Raw genomic sequence first — 21,967 nt, 5'->3', positions numbered from 1 at the left:
TAAGATGGAGCTGTCAGGATGGTGTTCCTGAAGGAGACTGAAGCTCTTATCAGGGGGGAAATGAGTTGCAAAGGGTGAGGCATGCAACTGTGACAAACTGGTTAGATCACAATCCTTAAGAATAAACACTGAGCCCTCTTTCACTCCATGATCGGTGAACATGTTGAACATGTTAGGTCTTTGTTTATATGTTAAAAGCATTTAGAATAATCCTTAGGGAAATGAGTTAAAATCCTGTCAAACCTTAGAAGGAACTGCTTAAAGCTCTAAAGCTCTAAAGAAAGGGTTCTTCATTTTGGTTTCTTTATAGGGTTATTCCGTCATTTTAAAATATCAAACTTTTTTTAAGCTATTTGACTTTACTTTGGATTTATGTGGTGTTTTGAAAACCCGTAGACGAAAGTAATGACATTTGTAACATGCCTGCCTTCGCGCCTCGTCAGTGAATTGACAATTTATTAATCAGGCTTTTGTCAGTTCATTCCTATGACTAACGGCTTCATATTGCTGCCTGTCCTGAAAACACAAACTGGATTATAATTCCATCCCAACGACGGATTCTGAAACTCGGAGAGAAAATCTTGAAGTAAAGCTTGAAGATCGGGCAAATGAACAGGAGTCATTTTGAGGTCCGGCTTCAGGGTTAAGAGACGCTTTAAATATAAAACTGGATTTATTAATCTGAAAAATATTTACATAATAGCTAATGCCAACAATGTGGTTGTATTAGATTGTTGTGATGCTCTTATTGCTAGTAAAAAAAAAAATCCCAATTGAAACCGCTTCAAAACTCTGCTGTAAAAACATTAACCAGGATTCTGGTGTCAGGTTTATAAATATTCCAATTATCATGATTAAAACATACTTTTATTTAGTTGTTGGATTATTTATCATTTTTATTTTCCACTAAATACGTTATTAGTTTCACGAAAAGTCAGATTGTATTTTGTGCCTGTATGTTTTGTCTTCTTCACTGTTTTTTGTAAACATGGGGGCCACGGCGATGTTTTCTCCTCAACAGTTGTGCTGATCTTTTTGTCACAGTTGACACTGTAGCGCATATTGACCTTGGGAACATGTCTTTGTATCCCCCAGATAGGGAGGAAGGTGCTGTTTTCAAGCCTTACAGTGTTATCGCCAACATTTTAAGGTGCTATACCAATTAAAGTGTGATTTAATTATACTGTTATACCATTTTTTTTTGTAATCTTTTACCTCTTTGAAGAGGATCAGACTGCTGGCCGCTAATTACACAAATTGCATTTCAAATGTGTTATAAATGAAGAATTTTTCTACTGAATGTGTTGCTGTGACTAGGAGGTTTTATCTAGAATGAGAACAGGCAAACAGAAACATTACTTTATGGGAGCGAGAAGCTCTCACATTTTCTCATGGAAACAAAGGGAACAACAGAATACATCAGAGATATTGTCAAAGCCAGTAGAGGAAACGCATACACTCGTAAAGATAAAAACTGTTAATGGTCAGTTGTAAACATCTAACTTGATGTGTAAAGAGTAAAGTCCTATAAAACCTCCACACGTTGTCTTGCTTTACAGAGCAAGTAGGATGCCTCAGCCTTTTCTGTTGCTCCATATTTCTATTGTTTACACATACTGGAGGAAATGTAACCCAGTCAGTGCCAGGAATCTCAAGCAGAGGGTTGAACTGGTTTGCCGGCTTCTCATCTGAATGTGCTGCTGCGTGATATGCTGGTGTTTTGTAAACTTCACACAAAGAGTCTCCACCTGCTGCTTTCGATGAGCCTAGAAGGCTTTGCATACTTCCTTTTGTTTCTCCTACGTACTAGTCATGAAATTCTGCATGAAGTGAAGATGATGACAAATATCCTGGGGAATGTTCTCAGAAGGTGTCATTCAATGCAAAGTGCAAGGCCTTAAAAAGTATTTACACATTCAGACTGTCATTTTGGTTTCGAAGGGGTGTCTTCAGTCAGAGGCTTCTTCAAATTTGTTGTAGTACAGACAGCTACAGGAGACCTTTCCTGCCCACAGCCATCACCATCTACAATAACGTTTTGATAAAATTGTTTTCAACATTTAATTTCTCTTTGGGATCAAAAGGGTATTTTTGAATTGAAATGAACTTTGCAGGGTACTGTATATATATGTTGTTTAAGCCAATATTACGTTGAAGCTATCAGCAGAATCTGATTTGTAGAAACCAATTGGACATTTAAGGACATGTAATAACAATGTAACCACAGGTCTGAGCCTCGCATAGCAAAGGATGTTTTACGAAGAAGCAAAACTTTCAGTGCGTTTCCACACAAGATGAAACATAAAACTACATCATCACTCAGCAGATAATGTCTCATGAAGAGAAATTTCAAAAGCCAAGAATGTTTTTCAGTCCAACGCAACAGAGAGCAATCGTGTTTCTGCGCCCTCCTCACATCGTCACAGAGCCTGAAGGTCCCCTCAGTCTGACTCCCACATATGGAATGATACAGGGCATTAGCAATTCATGTGATTTTCATCTGGAGAGCAGACTCTTAGAGTCCATTCCTTCCAGTTGTGCCCCGGCTGGAATCCCAAGTGCATGCCTAACTGGACTATCCTCCACCCCCATTCCACTGTCCGGCTCTAAAGGACAGAGGACAGTGCTGTAACTGCACCACAGAAGCACTTTTGTGTTTTGTGGATTGCCAGTAAATTTCCCCCCTGCATTGTTGCTTCTCCGTCACATTTTATTCATCCGCCCCGAGACCCTGTTGGTCAGCCAGCCGGTCGCTGTTGGGTTATGAGAGTTTGGTGGGCGAGCCTCGCTGCTGCTTTCTCTCCTTGCCGTGGCCCATTAGAGAATGTAAGCCAACATTAGCATGAAAACACTCAACAATTTGGTAAAGTTTAACTTTAACTGACCCCTGTAGACTGAGCTACAAAGGCAAAACAAGAATAATGTATTGCTGACATAGTTTTTTAAACCAAGTGCCAAGGCGTTTGCAAAAAAAAAAAAAAAAAAAAAAAAAAAAAGTAGGCTACGACTAACTACGATTTTCTGGGAAAAAAAGTTCTAATGAAATTGTTTACACCACAGCCGACTATACTTAGAATCTCCATTTCCCAGAGTTCTCACTCCCAAAAGAGAATCAGTGGCGTGTAAATTTTCTAGTATATTCCTGTTGACACAGAGGAATGACAGTTTTATTACTGCATGCGAATTAAAACCACTTCATTGCTGTTCAATTGTTAAGGTAGTCTAATCTTGTGTTTTTACTTTTAATCATCTGATAAATTCATGTAGCTATGTAAAACACAACATATTTACTGACACGCTGTGTTTCCTGGATAGTTTAATAGTTTATTTTTTTTACAAATCACCTGCATCAACTTTTGAGACGCTCTTTCGTAAGTAGAATGCTCTTTATTCTATTCCATTTCACACTTTTATCAGCACTGATTTGGATTTTTGAGCATTCCTCTCCGCACAGTGCTGCTAGATGGTCCAGAGTCCAGGCCCCGGTCAAATGTGTCGTCCTCTTTAGCTCAGAGGATTTTTTTCAGCTTTGTACTGCAAAGAATCAGGAGTATGATGTGTCTGTTTTCACATTTCTATGTTGATTTAGCCACAATTTGAATCATCATCACCATATGAATAACACAATGAGAACCCACTTTCTGGCGTTTCAGAGTTCAAGTGAGCCACTCTAAAAGTACCTAAAGACTACAGAAAACAAGAAGTTTTACTGGCATCGTCTCCAAACAAGCAGCTGTTACGAAGACTTTGCGACACCAAGAAGTCTTATTTTACTGCGTTTTCCTAAAATTGAGATTCATTGATTTGTTTTCATCATTTTCCTCTGACCTGATCATGGTGCAACAAGAGGGCGTCAATGAGAAGCTCCCAGTTTCATCTTCCTCCACGGAGTTTGTGTGTTCTTGTGTACGAGTGATTCCTCCTCTCACAACCTAAAACCATCCACATTCGATGGACTGTTTACTCTAAATCGTCTTCAGGGATGCATCACAACTGCTGGTATTTTTATCAGCTCTGGTTTGAATCAGAACTGATGCTAGTATATTAGTGGCAACCGGTCCAAGGTAAAAAACAACAAAAAAACAGACCTCTGCCTTACTTAAATGGCTTGTTGTCCTTTCTATCTTACAGCGGGACTAAGACAAACATTTAGAGCCCAGGAAAACAAACATGTCAAGGATTGAAGATATTAAGACACTCTTGTCAACAGAAACGGTGTAATATGAATTACAAAATGATTAGGTTCCATTTATTGTACAGGGGTCGTTATGAATAACAAAGACTTTGCATAAATATTTCGGAAGGACAAAATAAAAAAAAAAAAAAAAAAAAAAAAAAAAATCAAACGCAGATTTTTTTTTTCTAGACGGTTCAACATGGAAATATGCTACCTAGTGAGAGATTAATTAACCTCATTATTTTAACACAACTTTACCTTGTAGGAAAGACGCTGTATGCAGTTATTTAATCTGGTAACAAATATAACTTTTTCCCTAGACTTTAAGAAGTAAGCCTTGCTTGCACAGTGCGTAACACACCAAAACACATTTAGCATATGTGCCATTTTATTTACAAACTGCATCTGCAAGCAGCGAGAATTAGTGATATCAACATTTCTGGCTCACATTCGTTTGTGAGGAGAAACGTAAAAAAAAAAAAGACAATGAAAAAAAATCCAATGTCTCCTAAGAACAACAACAATTGCTTCTGTGAAAAATATATATTTGTCATAAAATGTGGGCTTTGTATATAAAGCAATATAAAGACAACCACTAGTTATTTCACTTTACCTTGAAATAATTCAAGGTAATGATTTCTGCTAGAAGAAAACCAGGAACTGGTGCTGGTTCCATCAAAACGCACCTCAGGCGGGGAAAGGCGTCCGATGCATTAAAGTTAGACGCACATCGTTTGCAGCCGCTCAGCTCAACAAGAGAACGTCTGCAGGTCTCACCTCTCGCTTTTCTTTCCACAAAATGTACATTACACATGGAGAGGTTGGCACTCCATTAAACAATGGATGTTTATCTAACAGTATGAAGTACAGTAATACTTTATATATACTCAATTTTGTACAATATATCAACTCTGTATGTAAGCCTACTTAAGTGATTGATGAAGGCTTGTTAAAATGGTACTTAATCAGTTTTCTGCCTTTCATTTGTCCCACTCTACTTCCTCTATCAATTGTTTTCTATCTAGAACACAATTAAGGGTTATCCTATGGCATTTAGCCAAAAATAAAGGAGAGTACAAAAGCCAACAGAAACCTATAAAAAAAAAAAAAAAAGGCTCATAAAAAGATGGCTTTTAAAACTATAAAAACGTACAAAGAAAAGGAGTTGCCCTACGTGGAATTGCTCCGAAGTGCCTCGCGAAACAAAGTCTTTAGTTGATCAAGTTACAGCTTTGTGTTTTACTCCTGACATCTCAGTGGCTGGAGGGGAATCCACTCCACACTCAGTCTCTGCTTCCGCTGTGACTTCAAGGCATCCATTTGAGTTTAAGCGACAAACTTTGCCTTAGCTTCCCCTTGTATTTCTTCTTACGTCGAGTCTGCCCAGGCTAAATCATCTGCAGACCTGCTGCACTTGACTGATTAGCTCTCCAAAGCGATCAAAGAGCCCGTCCACCCAGGCTCCGTTCTCCAGGCACTTTTGGACGGTCTCCTCCTGCCCCAGGTCGCCAGCCCGCACCCGCAGCGACGCAATCTAGACGACAGACACAAACAGACTCTGAGGAGCAGCATGCAGGAAATGTTTGCAGATCAATTTGTATGGGTTAGATCAAAATCGCATAATAATAAACAAATTTAGCAACCAGCAGAAGCTGTAGGCGACTCCTCACCTCGTCCTTACACATGAGGTATGTGTGGTATTTGTAATGCTGCAAAGAGTGGTACAGAGAGAACCACTGAGTTTTCTGCTGCTCCACTGTGTACTCCTAGAAGGGGAAGAGGTGATGTAAGAAGAACACCACAAAGCAAAAGTAGGAAAATATTGGCTTCTGTATTAAATAATCTAGAACAGCAACAAATGCACAACTCAAAACCTCATAGATAATTACAATGTTATTCCAAGCAGTTATCAAATACAAATCATATTTCAATAATTTCCTTAAGTTTTGATAACTTTAGCTTGTAGCTAATGAAACATTGATATTCTACTTTTTTAGAAATTAAGAACATCGCAAAGACCCTGAGATGTCAAAAGCGTCTTATTATGAAAAAATAAAAAATAAAAAAGCACTGGGCTGTCGCTCAGTTTTGAGTTGTGACCTTTACCCCATAGAAAAGATGAGAGACACCAGACCCAATGATGATGAAGACAAAATGGAGGCCGTTATTAAATTAACCTGAACTTCTATACTATGTCACTGTGAAGCAGAAATTTATGCAAGTTCAGTTGTGTATCCATGGTCAAGTATGAAATGCTTAAATTGTACAGTAAAAAGGTTCATGGTTCAGTAGTCAGAAATTTCTGCATTATTTTTTCCTTAAATGTCTTATATTTAGTATTCCGATTTTCTAAGAGATCAATATTTGGATTTTCACAAGCAGCAAGCCATAATCACCAAGATTACCAGAAATTAAAGTTTAAGATGTGTAACGCATCTGAATCATAAGAGTTTAACTAAAAAAATAACAAAATACTAAAAGGGATATTCTAATTGGCCCGTGAATCTGACATAGAAGAATAAGTTAAAAACTTGTAACTAGCAAACTAAATGTTATGGATACTTCCTCTTGAAATTCATTTTAGAGAAATAGAACAAGAGCATCCAAGCCTAATACTAGGAGCTTTTTCTCTTGCAAATTTTTGATGTTTCCTTGCTTCAGGGCACTTGTTCAAAGTTGGCTGGCCATTGAAAAGCCTGGTCACACCTCCATAACAGGCTGCTGAGATACAAGTCCACCTTTAATAGGGCGTTAGAGAAGAAAAACCTCTGAAATAGGAAGCAGTGTGGCAGGGGGATATGGGTTGGAGGACAGGAATGCAGGAGAAGGACAACTGGTGATGCTGCGCCCTCTCCTGGACAAATCATGTAATGAAACATTCTGATAAATGACGAACATGTCTGACCTGAGGCACTTTGTTTGGCAACTTGTAGGACTTCATCGTCTTCTTGTTGTAAGCCCTCCCACTGAGACGTACCTTAAAGGCTGGGGATTCCCCATCCTTCTTCAGCTCAGTCACCACTGAGATCTCTGGGAAGCTGTCTAGAGCTGTCTGGAAAACAACAACAATAAAAAAAGAAAAAAAAAAAACTCAGCTAAGTTAAAAAGACAAAACATGTTTGTATATGTGCCCTTTAGCTTTGTTCACTAAGGTAGATGTGTAAGGTTATTAGAAAAACTCACCTTTAAGACCTGCCCTATGTGCAGTTTGTTAAGCAAGCGTTTCCTGATGTCAGTGATTATCCCATCTACCTTCTTCATATGCGGCAGCAGCAACTCATCTGTTATAAAACACATGAACAATACTCTAAACCCCAACTAAGAGAAGTCAGGTGACACTGGAAATGTAGATCACAAACCATTTGCCCTCTCCAGTGCTGCCATCACATCTTCATCCAAAGCAACACTAATGAGAAGCTCAACAAAGCTTTTGAAAGTCTCTTTCGTAGTACGTGTGTTGAGGAGCCTTGAAGCAAATGGAGGGTTTAACTCTGAAGTGTAACAGAGACAGAAAAATTCAGGAAACAGCAAAGACAAACAAACAAACACAGATTCAAGTTAAAGTTAAATGAAAAATCCAAATATTTCTGTAAAACAAAAGTATATTCTCAAATCCTCCTCAGTACCTTCTTCTGCAGATGATCCTGAGGGGGTGGGCGAAAACTCCTCCTTCCATTTCTTCCTCTTCTTGGGCGGCGGTTCTGCCCGTGGCTTCACTTGTTTGGGGCGGGGCTTATGGTTCTGGGGAGCTGATGAAGGTGGATCCGTCAGGCCCAGCAAAGCTTTCATCTGAATAGCCCTGTGAGACAGACAGACAGACAGACAGACAGAGAGAGCAGTTACACAACTGAAAAGTCACTCTAACAAATGTATGAAATTAGATTTATCAACTTACTTTAGTGAACTCATAGGCTTGCTGCGTGGTTTCCGACTACAAACTCTCACGTACTCCCTTTTGTTAACCGTTTCCAGAAATTTCACATACACTCTCTTATACATCGTCTTTGCATCACCAAAGTATCCAAGGTACTGCAGTGCCAGGGAAAAAGGGTCACATGTTGAGAGGAGACAGAGTGTTTGAATCCTCGTGCATCCAGAGACAGATTTAACTCACACTGTTTGTGGCAGAAAACACTCTCTTCCCATCTTTCAGCTCAGGCACAAATTTCTGCAGCAGTGCTTTCTGGACCTTCCAAATAGCTGGAGGCTCCACTCCTGCCCTCATTGTGACCTGAAGTCGTGCAAAAGATGTAAAAGAAGGGGGACTTCAAGGCTTCACAGCAAATTAAATTATGAAACAAACAAACAAACAAAAAAAAAGACATGCAATTAATTTAATCTTGTTAATCTTAGAAAAGCTTTTGGTGTACGAACACTTAGCTGAAGCCATGATGACCAAAAGAACTTTATCAAGGTAGGCTAGCCAAAATGTGAGCGGCTGATAGACTCGCACCAAACCACAATAAAAGATGAAGCTTAAACACACCTATGCAATCCTGTTAGTGTAACTTTTCATTTTTTTATTCTTTTCTCCGTAGCAGATTTGTTCGTTTTTCTGTTGAATTATACTGTGTATTTGTCACAAAAAGAGTGGAACAAGTTTTGAAATCATATGGCCTAATTTTTTCCCACATGATCTAAACCATTCTGTGCTATCAGGGGTGTGTCAATGATGTGATCTAATGTGCAACAACACAACAAATATTTGCAGTGTATGCATTAAGTGGGAGATAGTAAATGTAATAGATATTCTTAAATATTTTATGTTTATGATTCTATAAATTCCACCAGATATAGCTGGTGTTTAGACAGCACCGGATTGGTCAAAGGTCCAGCATGATGTCTGGTGCCGCTTTAGTTTGTGGAGACCTGTTTTTTGGATGCCAGATCTCTGATGAGAGTTACTAAACAGAGTGGCAGGCAGGAGTCACATGCATAGTTTGTAATACTAAAGGCGCAGAAGCACAACTCTGATTCCCACTGTTAAACTTCAAATACCTTAAAGGTTTCAATGTCCTCATTCCTGATGACAAACTCGTCTCTCTCTCGATACATCCCTTCTCCCCCGCTGTCAGACGGCTCATCGTCAGTCAGCCCCTCCAAGGCAACGCTCATAAGCTGCACAGCTAACTCGCCTGACGGTGTCTCTTTTAATTTCTCTTTGGTCATAAACTCCTTCTCTCCTGAGACTGTGGTTGGTGCAGGGATCACCACAGCAGGGGCGGATACTGGTGGCAGGTAAATCTGGGTGATGGTGAGAGGGATGGTGGGAAGCTGGACAGGCTTCATGACTGTAACCTGAATTTGGTTATCTGAAGAGGGAGTAGAAAGGTAGAAAAATAATGATGAGGAGTTAACTTATTTTTGAATTAATGAGTCAATCAAGAGTTTTAGCATATTTGTGCAAAGCTTTTCCTGTCTGATAAAAAACTATTTTCCATTACAGCAAAAAACAGCATGAAAAATTTCAAAAGGTAGGATGCTATTACCCATAGTCGTTTTCCGATCTGAAGTCTCATCCAGAGCTGAGAGAGCTGAGCTGATACTGTTCCTCAGAGCTTGATTCTTCCCAGTGCTCTCCTCTTCGTCTGAGCTGAACGATGGCAACGTCTCCAAGTTCTTGTGTAGATCCTCGTCCAAACGTTTCTGCTGGGAGCTCAAACCTGGATTCTTCTGGGGAAGCAACGGTCCAGGAAGAGTGGGCACTTTGGGTGGCAAAGGAGGCAAAGTGCTCAGTTTGGAGGAGGAGGATGGTTTTCTTGGACGACTGCTACTTCTTGTAGAGCTTGGGGAGTACTGCTGTTTGGGGCCAGATTTGATAAAGTCTAGGAAGGAGCCAAGGAAACCGGTTTTGACCTCTGGCTGCTTCTCTTCCACTTCACGGATCTTCTGCCTGATTCTTTCATGCTGAGGACAACTGTCCTGTGTGCTACTTGAGGCAGACGGAGGAGTGGCATCACTGCCCCGTGAGTTTTGACGCTTAGTTTGTCCACTGCGCTTAGCCGGTCTAGTCAGTCCCTCACTGTCCTCAGAACTGCAAGGTTTGGTTAAGGACTTGGAGCGTGCTTTCTTTTTTGGCGAGTCGTCACTACCCGGACATTCTTGTGTTTCTGCACATTTTGTAGTCTCTTGAACTCCATTGTGGACACCTGGAGAGTTGAACACCTGTCTGGCTGAGTGGTAGCCACTCTCAGAGGTCATTCCATCTCCATTCATGACAAGATTAATGTTACTGTTGTGGCGAGCAGCCTGATCTTGGCTGTCTGTAGCCATCTGAGCACCATTTAGTGTCATGCTGATAGTTTGGCAGTGAGTGTTGGTGATGGCAGGATGTTGTGATGAGGAAAAACTGGGTGACATCTGGCTTATATCCACAGTCAGGAGCTGACCTTTGGAATCAACAGGACTTGCCCTTGCAGTCATTTCAGCCTCAGCGGACGATGCAGCTTTGACAAAATCTTGAGGTGTGACACCACAAGCCGCCACAGTGGCAGCCAAGATGTCATCAACATTTGACAAAATATTTCTTTCATCTGCCAGGAGCATAGAGTCTGGAAAGCAAATAGAGTTAAGAGCAAACTGGTTCTTGCTATCATTTGGCTGCTGACTTGCTGTCTGGCTGTAATGGTGTTTAGAGGAAGAGCATTCTGAGCTTGGTTCAGACATGACCACAGTCTGCTGACTCTGGAGTTCATTAGAGACATTTGTGCAAAGCAGGCCTCGATCCATCTGGAGGTACTGTACGTGAACTGGACCCAAACACTGGGTTGGTTGGACACCCTGCATTGGTGCTAGCTTTGAAGAGTTCTGACTTTGGTGGACAAGAGGTTGCTGGACCAGAATCATCTGGTTGGGCTCAAGAAGCACCTGAGAGCTGGGGACTGACATAAATTGAGAGCGAGTAGCTGGAATTTGACCCTGTGGCTGAGAGTGGGTTTGCTGATTTTGTTGGTGTGGCTCAGGAGATTTGAGTTGTTGGTTAAGATGCTCTGAACTGAGAGGCCCATGTGATGAAACAGAGGTATTTGAACCCTCTGAGTTAGCAACTTCATGACCATCAGCACTGCCTAAACAAATCTGCTGCTGGGTCATGCAACCTACATGTTCATCCTTTGCCTGTGCCGAATTTGCATGGCCAAGTCCCAGGAATTGTTCGTCAGAGCGAGAATTGCTTCGTATAACACTCTGTGGTTTGTGATCATCCATTTTTGAAACCACATAGATGACATTGTTGTGAGAAGCCATGCTATTATCAGCAACAGAAACCATGGACACCTGCTGTAGAGCCTCGATGTCCCTGGATGGAAGTTCTTCAAGCTTTTGTTTGGCGTATGTTGGATCTGTTTCTTGTATGGAGGATCTTATGTCATTCTGTATGGGTTGAGCAGGTGAAGAGTATGTAGGCAAAGGTACGGATAAAACACTGTGAGGCTGTGTCTGTTGGTGGGACACACTGGTATGCGCTTTACCTGCAACTGAGTCCTGCATGTGGCTATAATCCACCAAAGAATTTGAAGTAGGAAGACTTTGCACACATGTGGATTGGAACGCAGTATTGAGGGATTGTCCCATGTTGTAACTTTGAGAATGTGTTGCTGAAGCTTGCTCCTGCGGCTGAGAGGTAAACGTCAGATTTGGGGGCCCCTGAGAGTGGGCACTGGAGTAGCTGTCTGAGAAATTTTCTTGACAGAATCTGTGGACCTGGGCTCCGTACTGGATCTGCTCTTGGTTCAGCCCAGGAGTGGTTGTATAAATAAGAGCTTGGCTAACGGGAGCCACGTTGTCACAGTGACTCGAGTGGGATGGCAAAGTAGTGTAAAGTGAGGAGAGTTTCTCTGAGGGGGAATGGGAGGTCTGTGACTGCGTTTGTGGAGCCATGTAATTTTGAGACAAACTATCTGACATTAGGCCAGACAGCTGCACCGCTTGTTGATTAGCAATGACAGAGTTCTGCTTCTCAGTAGGAGAAGAATAACGGTCCGGAGACCCTGTTCTCAAGTTCTGAGTGTGATTCTCTTCATCTCCAGCAGAATGTGAATTCAGTCGGGAAGAAGCATCTTTATTTTTCAGCAAAGAAGTGGATGAGTACGGTTGTGTTCCACAATCGCTTTTAGATTGTGGAGACCCATTGACTCCTTGGGTGGAGTCTGTTCTTGAAGACGGACTGCAGGACACTGGTGTGTGACGAGACGGGTCCTGCTGGTAAGACATATCCGTTTCACTGCCAGAGCCAAAATACCCCTGCAGGGAGTCCTCTGAATTGGGCATGTGGCTACTTGAAGGCCTCTGGTGGTGCTTTATTACACTACATTCACGCTGAAGAGCTCTCTCAATAGAGCCAGAGAAAATTGTGGCCCCATAGGACTGTGAGGCACCATGAGTGACGGGCAGAGCAGAAGGAAGAAGACCAAACTGGGGCTGTAGTAGGTGGGGGGCTGATTCCTGGGCTGAGCGGTAAGTGGAGGACTGCACAGGCAGAGCCGAGCCCAGAGAGGGTGTAGAGAGGTGATTGAAAGTCAGGGCAGTGGGAATCACAGCTTGGCTTTGTTTAAGATTAAGCAGTGGGTCATGGTGAGGAAACAGCCCATTGGTGGAAGTGCTGAAAGCAGGATCTGGAAGTGTAAGGGATGTGTTGGCAGCATAGCTCCTGGGTGGGTAGGCACCTGTGTGCTGAAAGGAGGACAGAGCAGCAGGAGAGGGGAAACTGGCCGTGGAAGGCAGAGCACCAGTCAGATACAGCTCTGTGGTGGAAGAGTTGGCACCTACAAAGAAGAAATCAAAATCTGTAATAAGCCCAGCATGCACAAAGCAAAAGGATACATTGTGCATAATTTGTGAGCTTACAAAAAAGAACGACTTCTAAAATCATCAAGCAGATTAGGTCTGTTTATACACAAACTCCATTGTCTGTGTTCTTACCAGTAGTCCAAGATGGTGGTCTAAAAGGAGGAAGCAAAGAGGCACTAACAGGACCAGTCTGAAGACTTCTTGACTCCATGGCTGACAGGAAGCTCATGATTGAAGTCGCAGGATTATTACCACTTGACTCAAGCGTGCCTAACAGTCAAAATGAAGAAGTATTCAATTTAAATTAAAATCATCCTCAAAGATTGAGGCCTTTGATAATGTTAGCCATTTAGCTAACTGGTCCCACAAAACCTGCAGCATCTAAAACTCACGTGCAGCTGCTGGGATGTGTGCTGTAGTGTAAGTGGGGAGCTGCTGCGTTGTAGTGTAGCTTTGCTGTTGGAGAAGCTCCCCATCGAGGTTTGCTGCAACATAATTGGGACTGTGTGCACAAAACAAACAAAAAGTTAATTTGTCCAATTGCTTTTATTTTTTCAAAAGCAACACCGAGCCACCCTGTGAAGGCTGAGCAGACAGAGAATTCAAAAATTCCATTGGATTTTTGAATTCAATGAAAATTCATTCCAAAAATGAATTTTTAGGAAAGTTTTAAGTCAGGAGTGTAAAAGGTCTGATTAATTTAGTGCTGAACTTTCATTTCTGGTTCCGTCTCAAGGCTTCAGTAACATACATAATTTCTTGGTCCCGTCACAAGACAGGGATGCCCATCTCCGGCCCTCAAGGGTCGATGTTCTGCATACGTCCATGCACTAAAACCAATTCAAATGACCAAATTATTTCTTTAGCCTGCTGTCATGTTTTGCTGTAGACTGCTAATGACACATTTCTCTAATTAAAGTATGTTTAGAATCACCCAATTAATGTAGGACAAAAGCCTCTGAAGGCTGACTTTGGTCACAACTGGTCAAGAGTAGCAGATATCTGTCTACACCTAAAGCAGATAAATTACTGTTAATCTATTTACTCTCAAATAAATATTTAAGTTTCAGAATAAAGATGAGCCCCACTGCAAAAATACTGAGTTTTTAGGAAAACATGCAAACGTCTTTGCTTTCTTCAAACTGGGTTAAACATTTTATCTACAACTTGTCTCTGTCGACAAATAATTAAAACTAGTTACTGAATATCCTTAATATAGCTAAGCCTGTCGCACTAAGCAATAAATCAATTAATCACATAATAAATTAAAATGAGCTCAATAATTTCCATTTGCATGATTTATTCTTTTTCTCATCTCTCTCTTTCTACCAAAAATTGGATGACAAAAGTCTTGTGTCTTGTGCATTATTGGTCTCTCAACTAATTTATTTTGTCTACACAGACTTCAAAATTCATTTTATTTGTTGTTTCTGTCTTGCTTATTTATTTTGGAGATTTTAAATATCTTCCAGTTACAGTGTTAAATGTTCATTAGAATTTAATGTTCATTAATCTCTGAGAATGTGTTCTTGCGTTTTTATGCCACTGTCATTATATTACTTTAATATGGTCTAAAACAACAATATTATCAGTTATTGCAACAACTTCTGGCACAATTTATTGTTCAGCAAATTTTGTTATTGTGACAGGCCTAACTATAGCTGCAAGATATGACATTATTGGTGTGTTTGGCAGCCAAAGACAAAGTCTGCTGCAGGTTTCCAAACAGTGGGAAGTAGTAATTTCAAAAGGTTTTTATCTGTTTGCCAAGAGAAAGAACCTGATTGATCTGAGTTCTTGTCTATTGGGTTTCTTCCTAAAAATATCACCCTTTGTCTTTTTTGCTTCTGCAAAAATTACTCTACAAACTTGCTTCAAAATGTGCTACACAAATAAAAGACTAAAAGAAATTTGCATCAGTTAGTCAACAGTCCTTTATTCTGAAATATAATTAAATCAACCAGTCAACCAGATTTAAAGTACTAACCTTCAGCCAGAAGGTGTTTCTGTGAATGTAAAGATCCAAACTACGGTTATTCTGGCTTTTTACTGATTCCTTTTACAAATACAAAGTACCAGAAATCCTGCAGCTGTTTGCTGATAAGCTGACTTAAAAGAACGCTACATTCTATAAAGTAGATAACTAAATAATATACCTGGCTTCCTTGGGTGTTTAAACAGTGGGAGCCAAAAAACAATAATACTTAGATCATTTTTAAAAGAAACAAGCCTGATATATTTATAAAAACAAATTTGCTTAGAAAAAAAAGCACTACAAAATGAACAAATGAGCCATTAATCGCCGAGTTTGGTCAGAAGACCCTTCAGTGTTTCACTAACTTATTCTCAATGAATAAGCAGCAACAACCATAGTATGAATCTACACAGAGCGACACGAAACACTTTCCAGAACTGTCATACAGTCACTAGCTCTGGCTGCTAACAGTCCAATTTGCTTTGGTTTCAACTATCAACCACGAGTGGAGAAAATACATTAATACAATTAAAGTAATATGCACACCTGGTCAGCTCATAATACAGATACAAAAACACTTTATTCTCTAACTAGCTACAGCCCACTGACGTGATAGGGGACTGTTTTGCTAACGTAAATTAGCGAGGTGGAAGGTATCAACATACGGCTCAAAAATCCCAACAAGTTAGACTCTACAGCTGTGTTTATGTCGCGAAGTATATCCACATATTTCAGTGTCCCTCAAAAGCAAAATAACCTCTGTACTTCTCTCCAAAAGCAAACACTAGGCCCTCCATCACCGATATTTCCTTCGGAAGGTGACCCGCCCTCTCCTTCAACTCCTACCTTGGTTTGATAGCGACTGAGCCGCGCTCATAGGCCCATGAAGCTACGGTCTGTGGTGGTACAGCCAGCGCGTCCGCGAAGCTGGAGCTCGGGTAGTTCCTGTCCATCATCCGGTGAAAGGATCACTTCCACACAGGAGCTTCGTGAAGCAGCGGGAGCACATCGTAGCAGCCCCGGGTCGTACCCACCGGACCCCGGGAAAAGCGGTGTACGGTCCGCAGAGGAAAACAAACCCGACGCCAGGCTGTCCCGTGTTCCAGATAAAGTGTCTCCTCTCTCTGCGTGATTTATTTTTCCTTCATTTCCCGTCACGTTAGTTTGTTAGTTTGCAAGAAGTCTTCAGTGTTTGAGGCAGGGACACATGGCTGCACCTAGCGGGCTACATGAAACTTCTTTTAAGGATGGATTGTGTTACACTGCAGACAGAAACACACACACACACACATACACACACAGCAGGGAAATTTTAATCCGAAAAATCGACCCCAGATGTCCCAAAAAAGAAACTATGCGACCATGAGCAGGTTTGAATAAACAAGTAAATAAATAAAGGTAGTGTATTTATGTAATTAAGGTAAATGTATTTAATTGTATTCAAAAGGATTCATGAAACAAACTAATTATATTTTCTAATATAATAAAAATATTGTGTTATAAAAAGATTATTACTTATGAACCGAAACAAAGTCCAAATTAAACCAACTAACGTTTAGCAATTTGTAAATTGTGTCAAAGTATCATTTAAATGTGCGCTAATAAAGGCGGTAGTGCAAAACGTACGGGTTAAACAAAAGCTTTTTTTTTGTAAACTTCAAATGGAAAGTGAATTTATCTGTCCAATAAGAAATGGACTGAAAGATTGTGTATTTATTTATGACTGAGAAACCCCTGAAATATGGCATTGCAATATAATTAGACAAACATAATTAAAATAGAATTTTATTTAAAATACAGAAAAGATTTTAATTCAAATTACAGCTGTGCTTGGTACAACCTTGAAAAACACAGTTGCTTAATGAAGAACAAATTCTCACATTTTGAAAAAATAAATCTGTCTTGAAAATAAGAGTTCAGTAAGTATTTACAAGTACATAACGTATTTGCATCTGCACTTTTAAAACAACTAGATTATCAAACTGCAACTTTTGGTTCTGATGAAGCAAATTGTTGCATTTTTTAACAATCCACTACTATCGGTTTTGTTGTACTTCTCAACTGAGTAAATTGTTTGCAATCATTTTAAAAGAAACAGCATCCGTTAAAATGCCTGAAGCCTCCATGTACATAATTTATTGTAATTAAATAAATTAGGTATAAATGATAATTTATCTCGGCATCGACTGACAGGAAAGTAGGAAATTAGTATACAATTGGTGCTGTGTACATTCTTCAAATTGTAAGAACAAAAAAAATCACAGTTTATAAAAAGCACACACACACACAAAAAAAAGAAAATAAACAGTGAATCACCAGGTACCAAGCTGGTAGTTCAGTCCATAAGAAATGCTTAGCACATTTCTATCACCGCAGTTTTTACCATCAAGGAAATTCAAACGGTGTCTGACTTTTACTGTGAGGAACTCATACAAGCCGAGTCATGTCTGTCCCGTCACAGAGATTAATATGCCGTGTTCCTTGGCATGGGATCCATAGAAATCCCACTTTTATACACTGCTACATACCGTCTCTGGTCCTTCGAGGAACAATTAGATTTTCATTAACTTAAATCACTCATCATTCAGATAAACAGCTGATTTACAGCTGGAGCAAAACTTACTTTAATAGATTATCGAAAACAAACAAGCAAACCGCTCCACGTCCCAAAAGTGCGGTTTGGTCCATTTTCTTTCTTTAAACAGCAACAATATTTTCATTTTCAGCAATTTTATATGGCAAAGTGTCCAAATTTATTCTAACCGTGCACTATCTCTTTGGGAACTATTTCAAAGTCTTAAAGTTTAAAAATATATTTGCCACATCTCTGTCAGGCTTTAAATCCCACTGAAGATTTGTGGACGACACCGAACATGATGCTCAGCAAACCCACCTCAAAAAGAAAAGGATAATTGCAGAAAACATTAATTTTGGACGAAAACTGGCAAGTCCAAAAATTTTACTTTTCATAAAATAAAAAAAATAAAAATGTTTCTTACTTCTACATTATTTATAACAGAAAACCCCAAAATTAAATTAATGCTTTTGCACACTTTTGAACTTCCATTTTCTCTGTGTAGGGAAAAACAGCTTAATAAAGGTGCAAGAGGTACAAAACCACCACGACGTAAAAATAGATACAGTATTATGATGTAGATACTACTTATAAATTAAATTTTAATTTCACAGTCATTATCTTGCATTGTTTTGTTTTTTTTGTTTAAAAGATTATCGCCGAACACTCCCAGGTCTTGAGCTGAAACCCAGAAAAAAAAAAAAAAAAGAGTTATAATGACTTGTCTTTTGAGAAATGGGTTGAGAAAATTATTAAAAGTATCAGTTCACATGGATTACCCAGGATACGGAGGAGGCGGAGCATCGTGCTGTCCATTTGCTGAAATCGCCTGCTCGTATGAGGGTAGGCCAGGAGGGTCTTCTGCATCCAAAGTTGGCCCGGATGTTGGAGAGAGCGCAGGCTGTCTGGAGACATCGTCCAACCTTCGCATTATTAGGGAGGCATTGCTCCTCCTAGGACGTCCTCGGATGGAACTGTGAGGACAGGCAAATGTTTACATTAGGGTATACTTGGTGCATCAAGAGAACAAATTGGAAACTAACCAGTCATTAAAGATTTGTTAGATTTCTAACTACTTGACCTTACCAAGTGTGGACGAAGCTGACTTACCTTGGACGACGGCTGAGGCCATTCTTTAAAGTGGAATGACACAAATACCAGATCAAGACACCAAGAATAACAACCACCACTCCAGCACAGATGAGTCCCACTAGAAGTCCAGTTACATCCACCCTTGAGGGAGTTTCCACTGTGTATTGGCAAAACCACAGAAAGTAAGATTAGATGATCTTCTACAACAGATGCAGCACAATGACACACACACTCACACACACACACACACATGTATATATGGAAAACTCTAACTTCTCTTTATGTACAACTGAAAGTTATTAGCTTTTATCCCCCAGATCGAGTAATGAAGATAATTATAGGATTGGTTAGTCATAAGAAAAACATGTGAAATCAGCTTGGAATCTGCACTGACAAAACAAATAACACGCACATCAAAATGTGCAAAACATTCTGCAGGTTAAAAGGCTGCTGACAGACTAGCGCAGTGACACTACGATGACCAACAGGAAACATAGTTACACAACAAGAAACGACTTGTGTTACTTTCCAGCAGGTACGGTTCTATAGCTACTCCGAAGTAAGTCAAGTCTAGTAGATTGGGATCCTACCTGAATATCCTCTAATGGTAGGTCCAATGTTCAAATGTACAACCTCTAGTTCATGCAATATGTTAGACAGCATAAACACAAGTAACATTTTTTTTTTTTTTGCAGAACTGGATACCCATCAGACATTAAGAGGTTGAAGCACATTGCCAAAGATAAATGATCAAAACACCAGCGTAAACATATCTAAAGCTGATCATTTATAGGAAAGATATTGCCCATCTTTTATTGGCATTATGGGTAATTATGATTATTGACATGATGTAATGATGTATATTCACCATTTTACATCATCTAATACATTCCTATCTAATTCCCTATCAGACACAAACTTCCTGACTGAATGGAAATAGTTTTAAAATTCTTAAACAATTAAATGGGTGTGAAATTTTAATCATAACTCTACACGGCTTTACATCAAAACTCTTTATTTGTATTGCAAGACCCAAGTAAGCTATACCTACTTTTGGACTGATGTTGCAAATTAGCCTCAAACCACCACAAGCTAAGATGGAGCATGCATTACACATCCCAAGGAAACATTTTGCTGACACATAGTGGTCGATATGGTCTATAGCAGTTTAACTAATATGCATATTTAATACCCAATTTAAGACCTATTGTATGTGCTACATTCAAATGAGCAATCTTAACTCAAGCCAAAACAGTAATAACATAATATCCAAACTATTATTCACATTAATTTTTTATTTCTTACCTTGGGTGTATTCTTTCCAAAAGGCATCCTAAACAAAAAAAAACCCCACAAGCAATCAGAAACACAAACTAGAAGAAACACTTTGATATACAGCCCTAAGTATCAACACTTAACTGTTTGTGGTATGTTTTCGAAGACTTCCCTTGCTTCCTCATAATTGCAGATTTCTTCCCTACACTCCCTCTCCAGGTTGCCAGGAACAAACATTTCAAAGTCAAAGCGATTGGCCAGCAGATGGCGACTCAGGAACAACTTCGCGTCTGACTCACCTGCAAACACTTTAACCAGACACAAACAAGTTAAGAAAGGACATATCTGGAAAAAACAAGTGGCAGGCCACAAATAAAACTGTTAGTAGCCTAAAGTAAGTCTCACCTTGATCTTCTGGCACTTCATTTTGGGACATTAACTTCCTCGGAGAGGCCGGGTTTCCAGCGCTCAACAGCTGAAGGAGTACGAACAAACCGAACAACATGATGGGTCCACGTACGAACTGTCCGTAAACTGTCTGTCCTTTCAAACCACAAACACAACTCCCAAACTTTTACAGCGAAAAATAATAATCACAATCAAAGTCCTTCATTCCAAAGTAAAAAAAAAAAACAACCCAAAGCAGCACATAATAATGTCCAGAGTTCAGCAACAACAAAATGAAAGTTATCGGAGGGAGCGGTAGGAGTCCCAAGTTGTCGTTCGTGACGCTGATAAAGGCGAAAATGGAAACGTCCGATTTCACTCATTAAAACTCCATTCTGTGTCCCTTTCCTACATCGAACTTCAACTCCTCAACTGTAGCCAAAACTGAGGTTAAAGATAAAACCAGGTCCAGAGACTTAACAAGGAACGACTTGTGTTACTTCCCAGAAGGTACGGTTCTGTAGCTACTCCGAAACTGTAGAGCAAGGCTTGATCAGTCGATTACCTTTACCTTGACTACGTTTCATCAAGGTGAACGCTAGATGGCAGCAGAAACACACCGAACTGGAAATACTCATGCTAATATTATATTAAATACGTGGGATTAAAATATGAACTCTGACTAAGAACCTTATGATACTTTTAAGCTATCGCCCCACCCAGGGACAAATCATATTTTTGGCTTTAATCACACATGTCTGTTGAAAACTTATGTAATCAAGCCATTAAATTTCTATCATCCTAAAAACTATTGATTTAGTAAAAGAAATGAAAACATATCCCAAAATAAATCCCTCTGGTATAGAAATGCACAAAGTTAGAGATCAAAAGGAGTTGGTGTAGAGTATAAAATAATACACAGTTTTTCAATTTTAAAATTTAAAAGGTGCTTTCCATGAGCTTACGTTTAGAAAGTTGCCTCTAGGTAAGTTTTTATTCACGTTATTAGAAAGTTGTTAAACCTGTTCAGCATGGTCTCATGAAGGATCACTGCGTTTTCTAAAAAGTGTGAATTCAAATAGCATATGATTCAGCATGAATCATGCCCCGGTGTTTACTGTAACCTGACACCAACATGGACATCCTAAGGGTGTTTTGGACTGCTGTGGTTTGGTAACACTTTGGAGTCGTTGGCATCCTGAGCAGAGCAATGTAAAAGCCTTAAAATAAAACAAAACATATATATTTTTTATTTTTATCATTCCAGTAACAGATACAAACAAACATTTCAGAATCTTCAAATCTTTCATTTGTGTGAACCTATTTAAGAAGTTTAGTAGAAAAACAGACCACAGCTGTGGACCTAAGATCCTCCACCATGCTTAGCAGAACCACCTGTGGTGTTTGTGGTTGAAAAAGCACAATCTTGTTCTCATCCAACCAAAGCACACAGTTCCAGTAAAAGTCTCAGTTCTACAAACCTATATATCAGGTTATATTTTTACATTTTTACACATCTTTTCCAGGTGTGCCAATATAGCATGTAAAGCACTGAAGAAATGCATTGTGCAAAGATGTATCATTGTTCAATTGAACTTTAAAAGCAGTGACAAATTTGAGTCCAGAATCTGTTGTTACAGATTAATTCCCTCTCTTCTTGTGCCTGATTTTTGTTTTCTATATAACATTATTATGAGTT

At 39.7% G+C, this 21,967-nt stretch overlaps 2 protein-coding genes across 3 annotated transcripts; both read right to left on the bottom strand.

Annotated features, from left to right (window-relative positions):
- Positions 1-3,315: 3,315 nt before the first annotated feature.
- qser1 (glutamine and serine rich 1) lies at positions 3,316-16,201 on the bottom strand. The gene is made up of 13 exons (XM_044136956.1): positions 15,786-16,201; positions 13,357-13,466; positions 13,097-13,234; positions 9,667-12,939; positions 9,176-9,489; positions 8,292-8,408; positions 8,073-8,206; positions 7,804-7,976; positions 7,537-7,668; positions 7,361-7,458; positions 7,083-7,229; positions 5,848-5,943; positions 3,316-5,711 (listed from the first exon to the last, which is right to left on the bottom strand). Exons 1-13 carry the CDS (start codon positions 15,893-15,895, stop codon positions 5,571-5,573), a joined length of 4,983 nt encoding a protein of 1,660 aa, XP_043992891.1. The 5' UTR covers positions 15,896-16,201; the 3' UTR covers positions 3,316-5,570.
- Positions 16,202-16,708: 507 nt separating this feature from the next.
- On the bottom strand, positions 16,709-20,858 carry prrg4 (proline rich Gla (G-carboxyglutamic acid) 4 (transmembrane)). Of its 2 annotated transcripts, XM_044136942.1 has the most exons (7): positions 20,287-20,858; positions 20,181-20,189; positions 20,026-20,094; positions 19,912-19,939; positions 18,625-18,763; positions 18,294-18,488; positions 16,709-18,195 (listed from the first exon to the last, which is right to left on the bottom strand). In XM_044136942.1, exons 1-7 carry the CDS (start codon positions 20,305-20,307, stop codon positions 18,168-18,170), a joined length of 489 nt encoding a protein of 162 aa, XP_043992877.1. In that variant the 5' UTR covers positions 20,308-20,858; the 3' UTR covers positions 16,709-18,167. The 2 variants fall into 2 exon arrangements, with proteins under 2 accessions (XP_043992877.1, XP_043992868.1); XM_044136933.1 differs by having other exon boundaries at positions 20,026-20,189; positions 20,287-20,857.
- Positions 20,859-21,967: the final 1,109 nt, after the last annotated feature.

The sequence above is a fragment of the Gambusia affinis genome, linkage group LG02 (assembly GCF_019740435.1).
Source record: "Gambusia affinis linkage group LG02, SWU_Gaff_1.0, whole genome shotgun sequence".
Taxonomy (NCBI): Eukaryota; Metazoa; Chordata; class Actinopteri; order Cyprinodontiformes; family Poeciliidae; genus Gambusia; species Gambusia affinis.
Note: the sequence above shows the minus strand (reverse complement) of the source record. Positions and strands in the feature narration are given on the sequence as shown.

Excerpts from the sequence above, each read along its gene's own strand:
- qser1 (XM_044136956.1), bottom strand. The coding sequence starts at position 15,895 with ATGATGGACAGGAACTACCCGAGCTCCAGCTTCGCGGACGCGCTGGCT. Across the intron at positions 9,490-9,666 it reads AGATCGGAAAACGACTATGG|ATAACCAAATTCAGGTTACA; the intron begins GTAATAGCATCC and ends CTCCCTCTTCAG. Across the intron at positions 7,977-8,072 it reads AAGCCTATGAGTTCACTAAA|GGCTATTCAGATGAAAGCTT; the intron begins GTAAGTTGATAA and ends TCTGTCTCACAG.
- prrg4 (XM_044136933.1), bottom strand. The coding sequence starts at position 20,386 with ATGTTGTTCGGTTTGTTCGTACTCCTTCAGCTGTTGAGCGCTGGAAAC. Across the intron at positions 19,940-20,025 it reads TCGAAAACATACCACAAACA|GATGCCTTTTGGAAAGAATA; the intron begins GTTAAGTGTTGA and ends TTTTTTGTTTAG. Across the intron at positions 18,489-18,624 it reads GGCCTCAGCCGTCGTCCAAG|TTCCATCCGAGGACGTCCTA; the intron begins GTAAGTCAGCTT and ends CTGTCCTCACAG.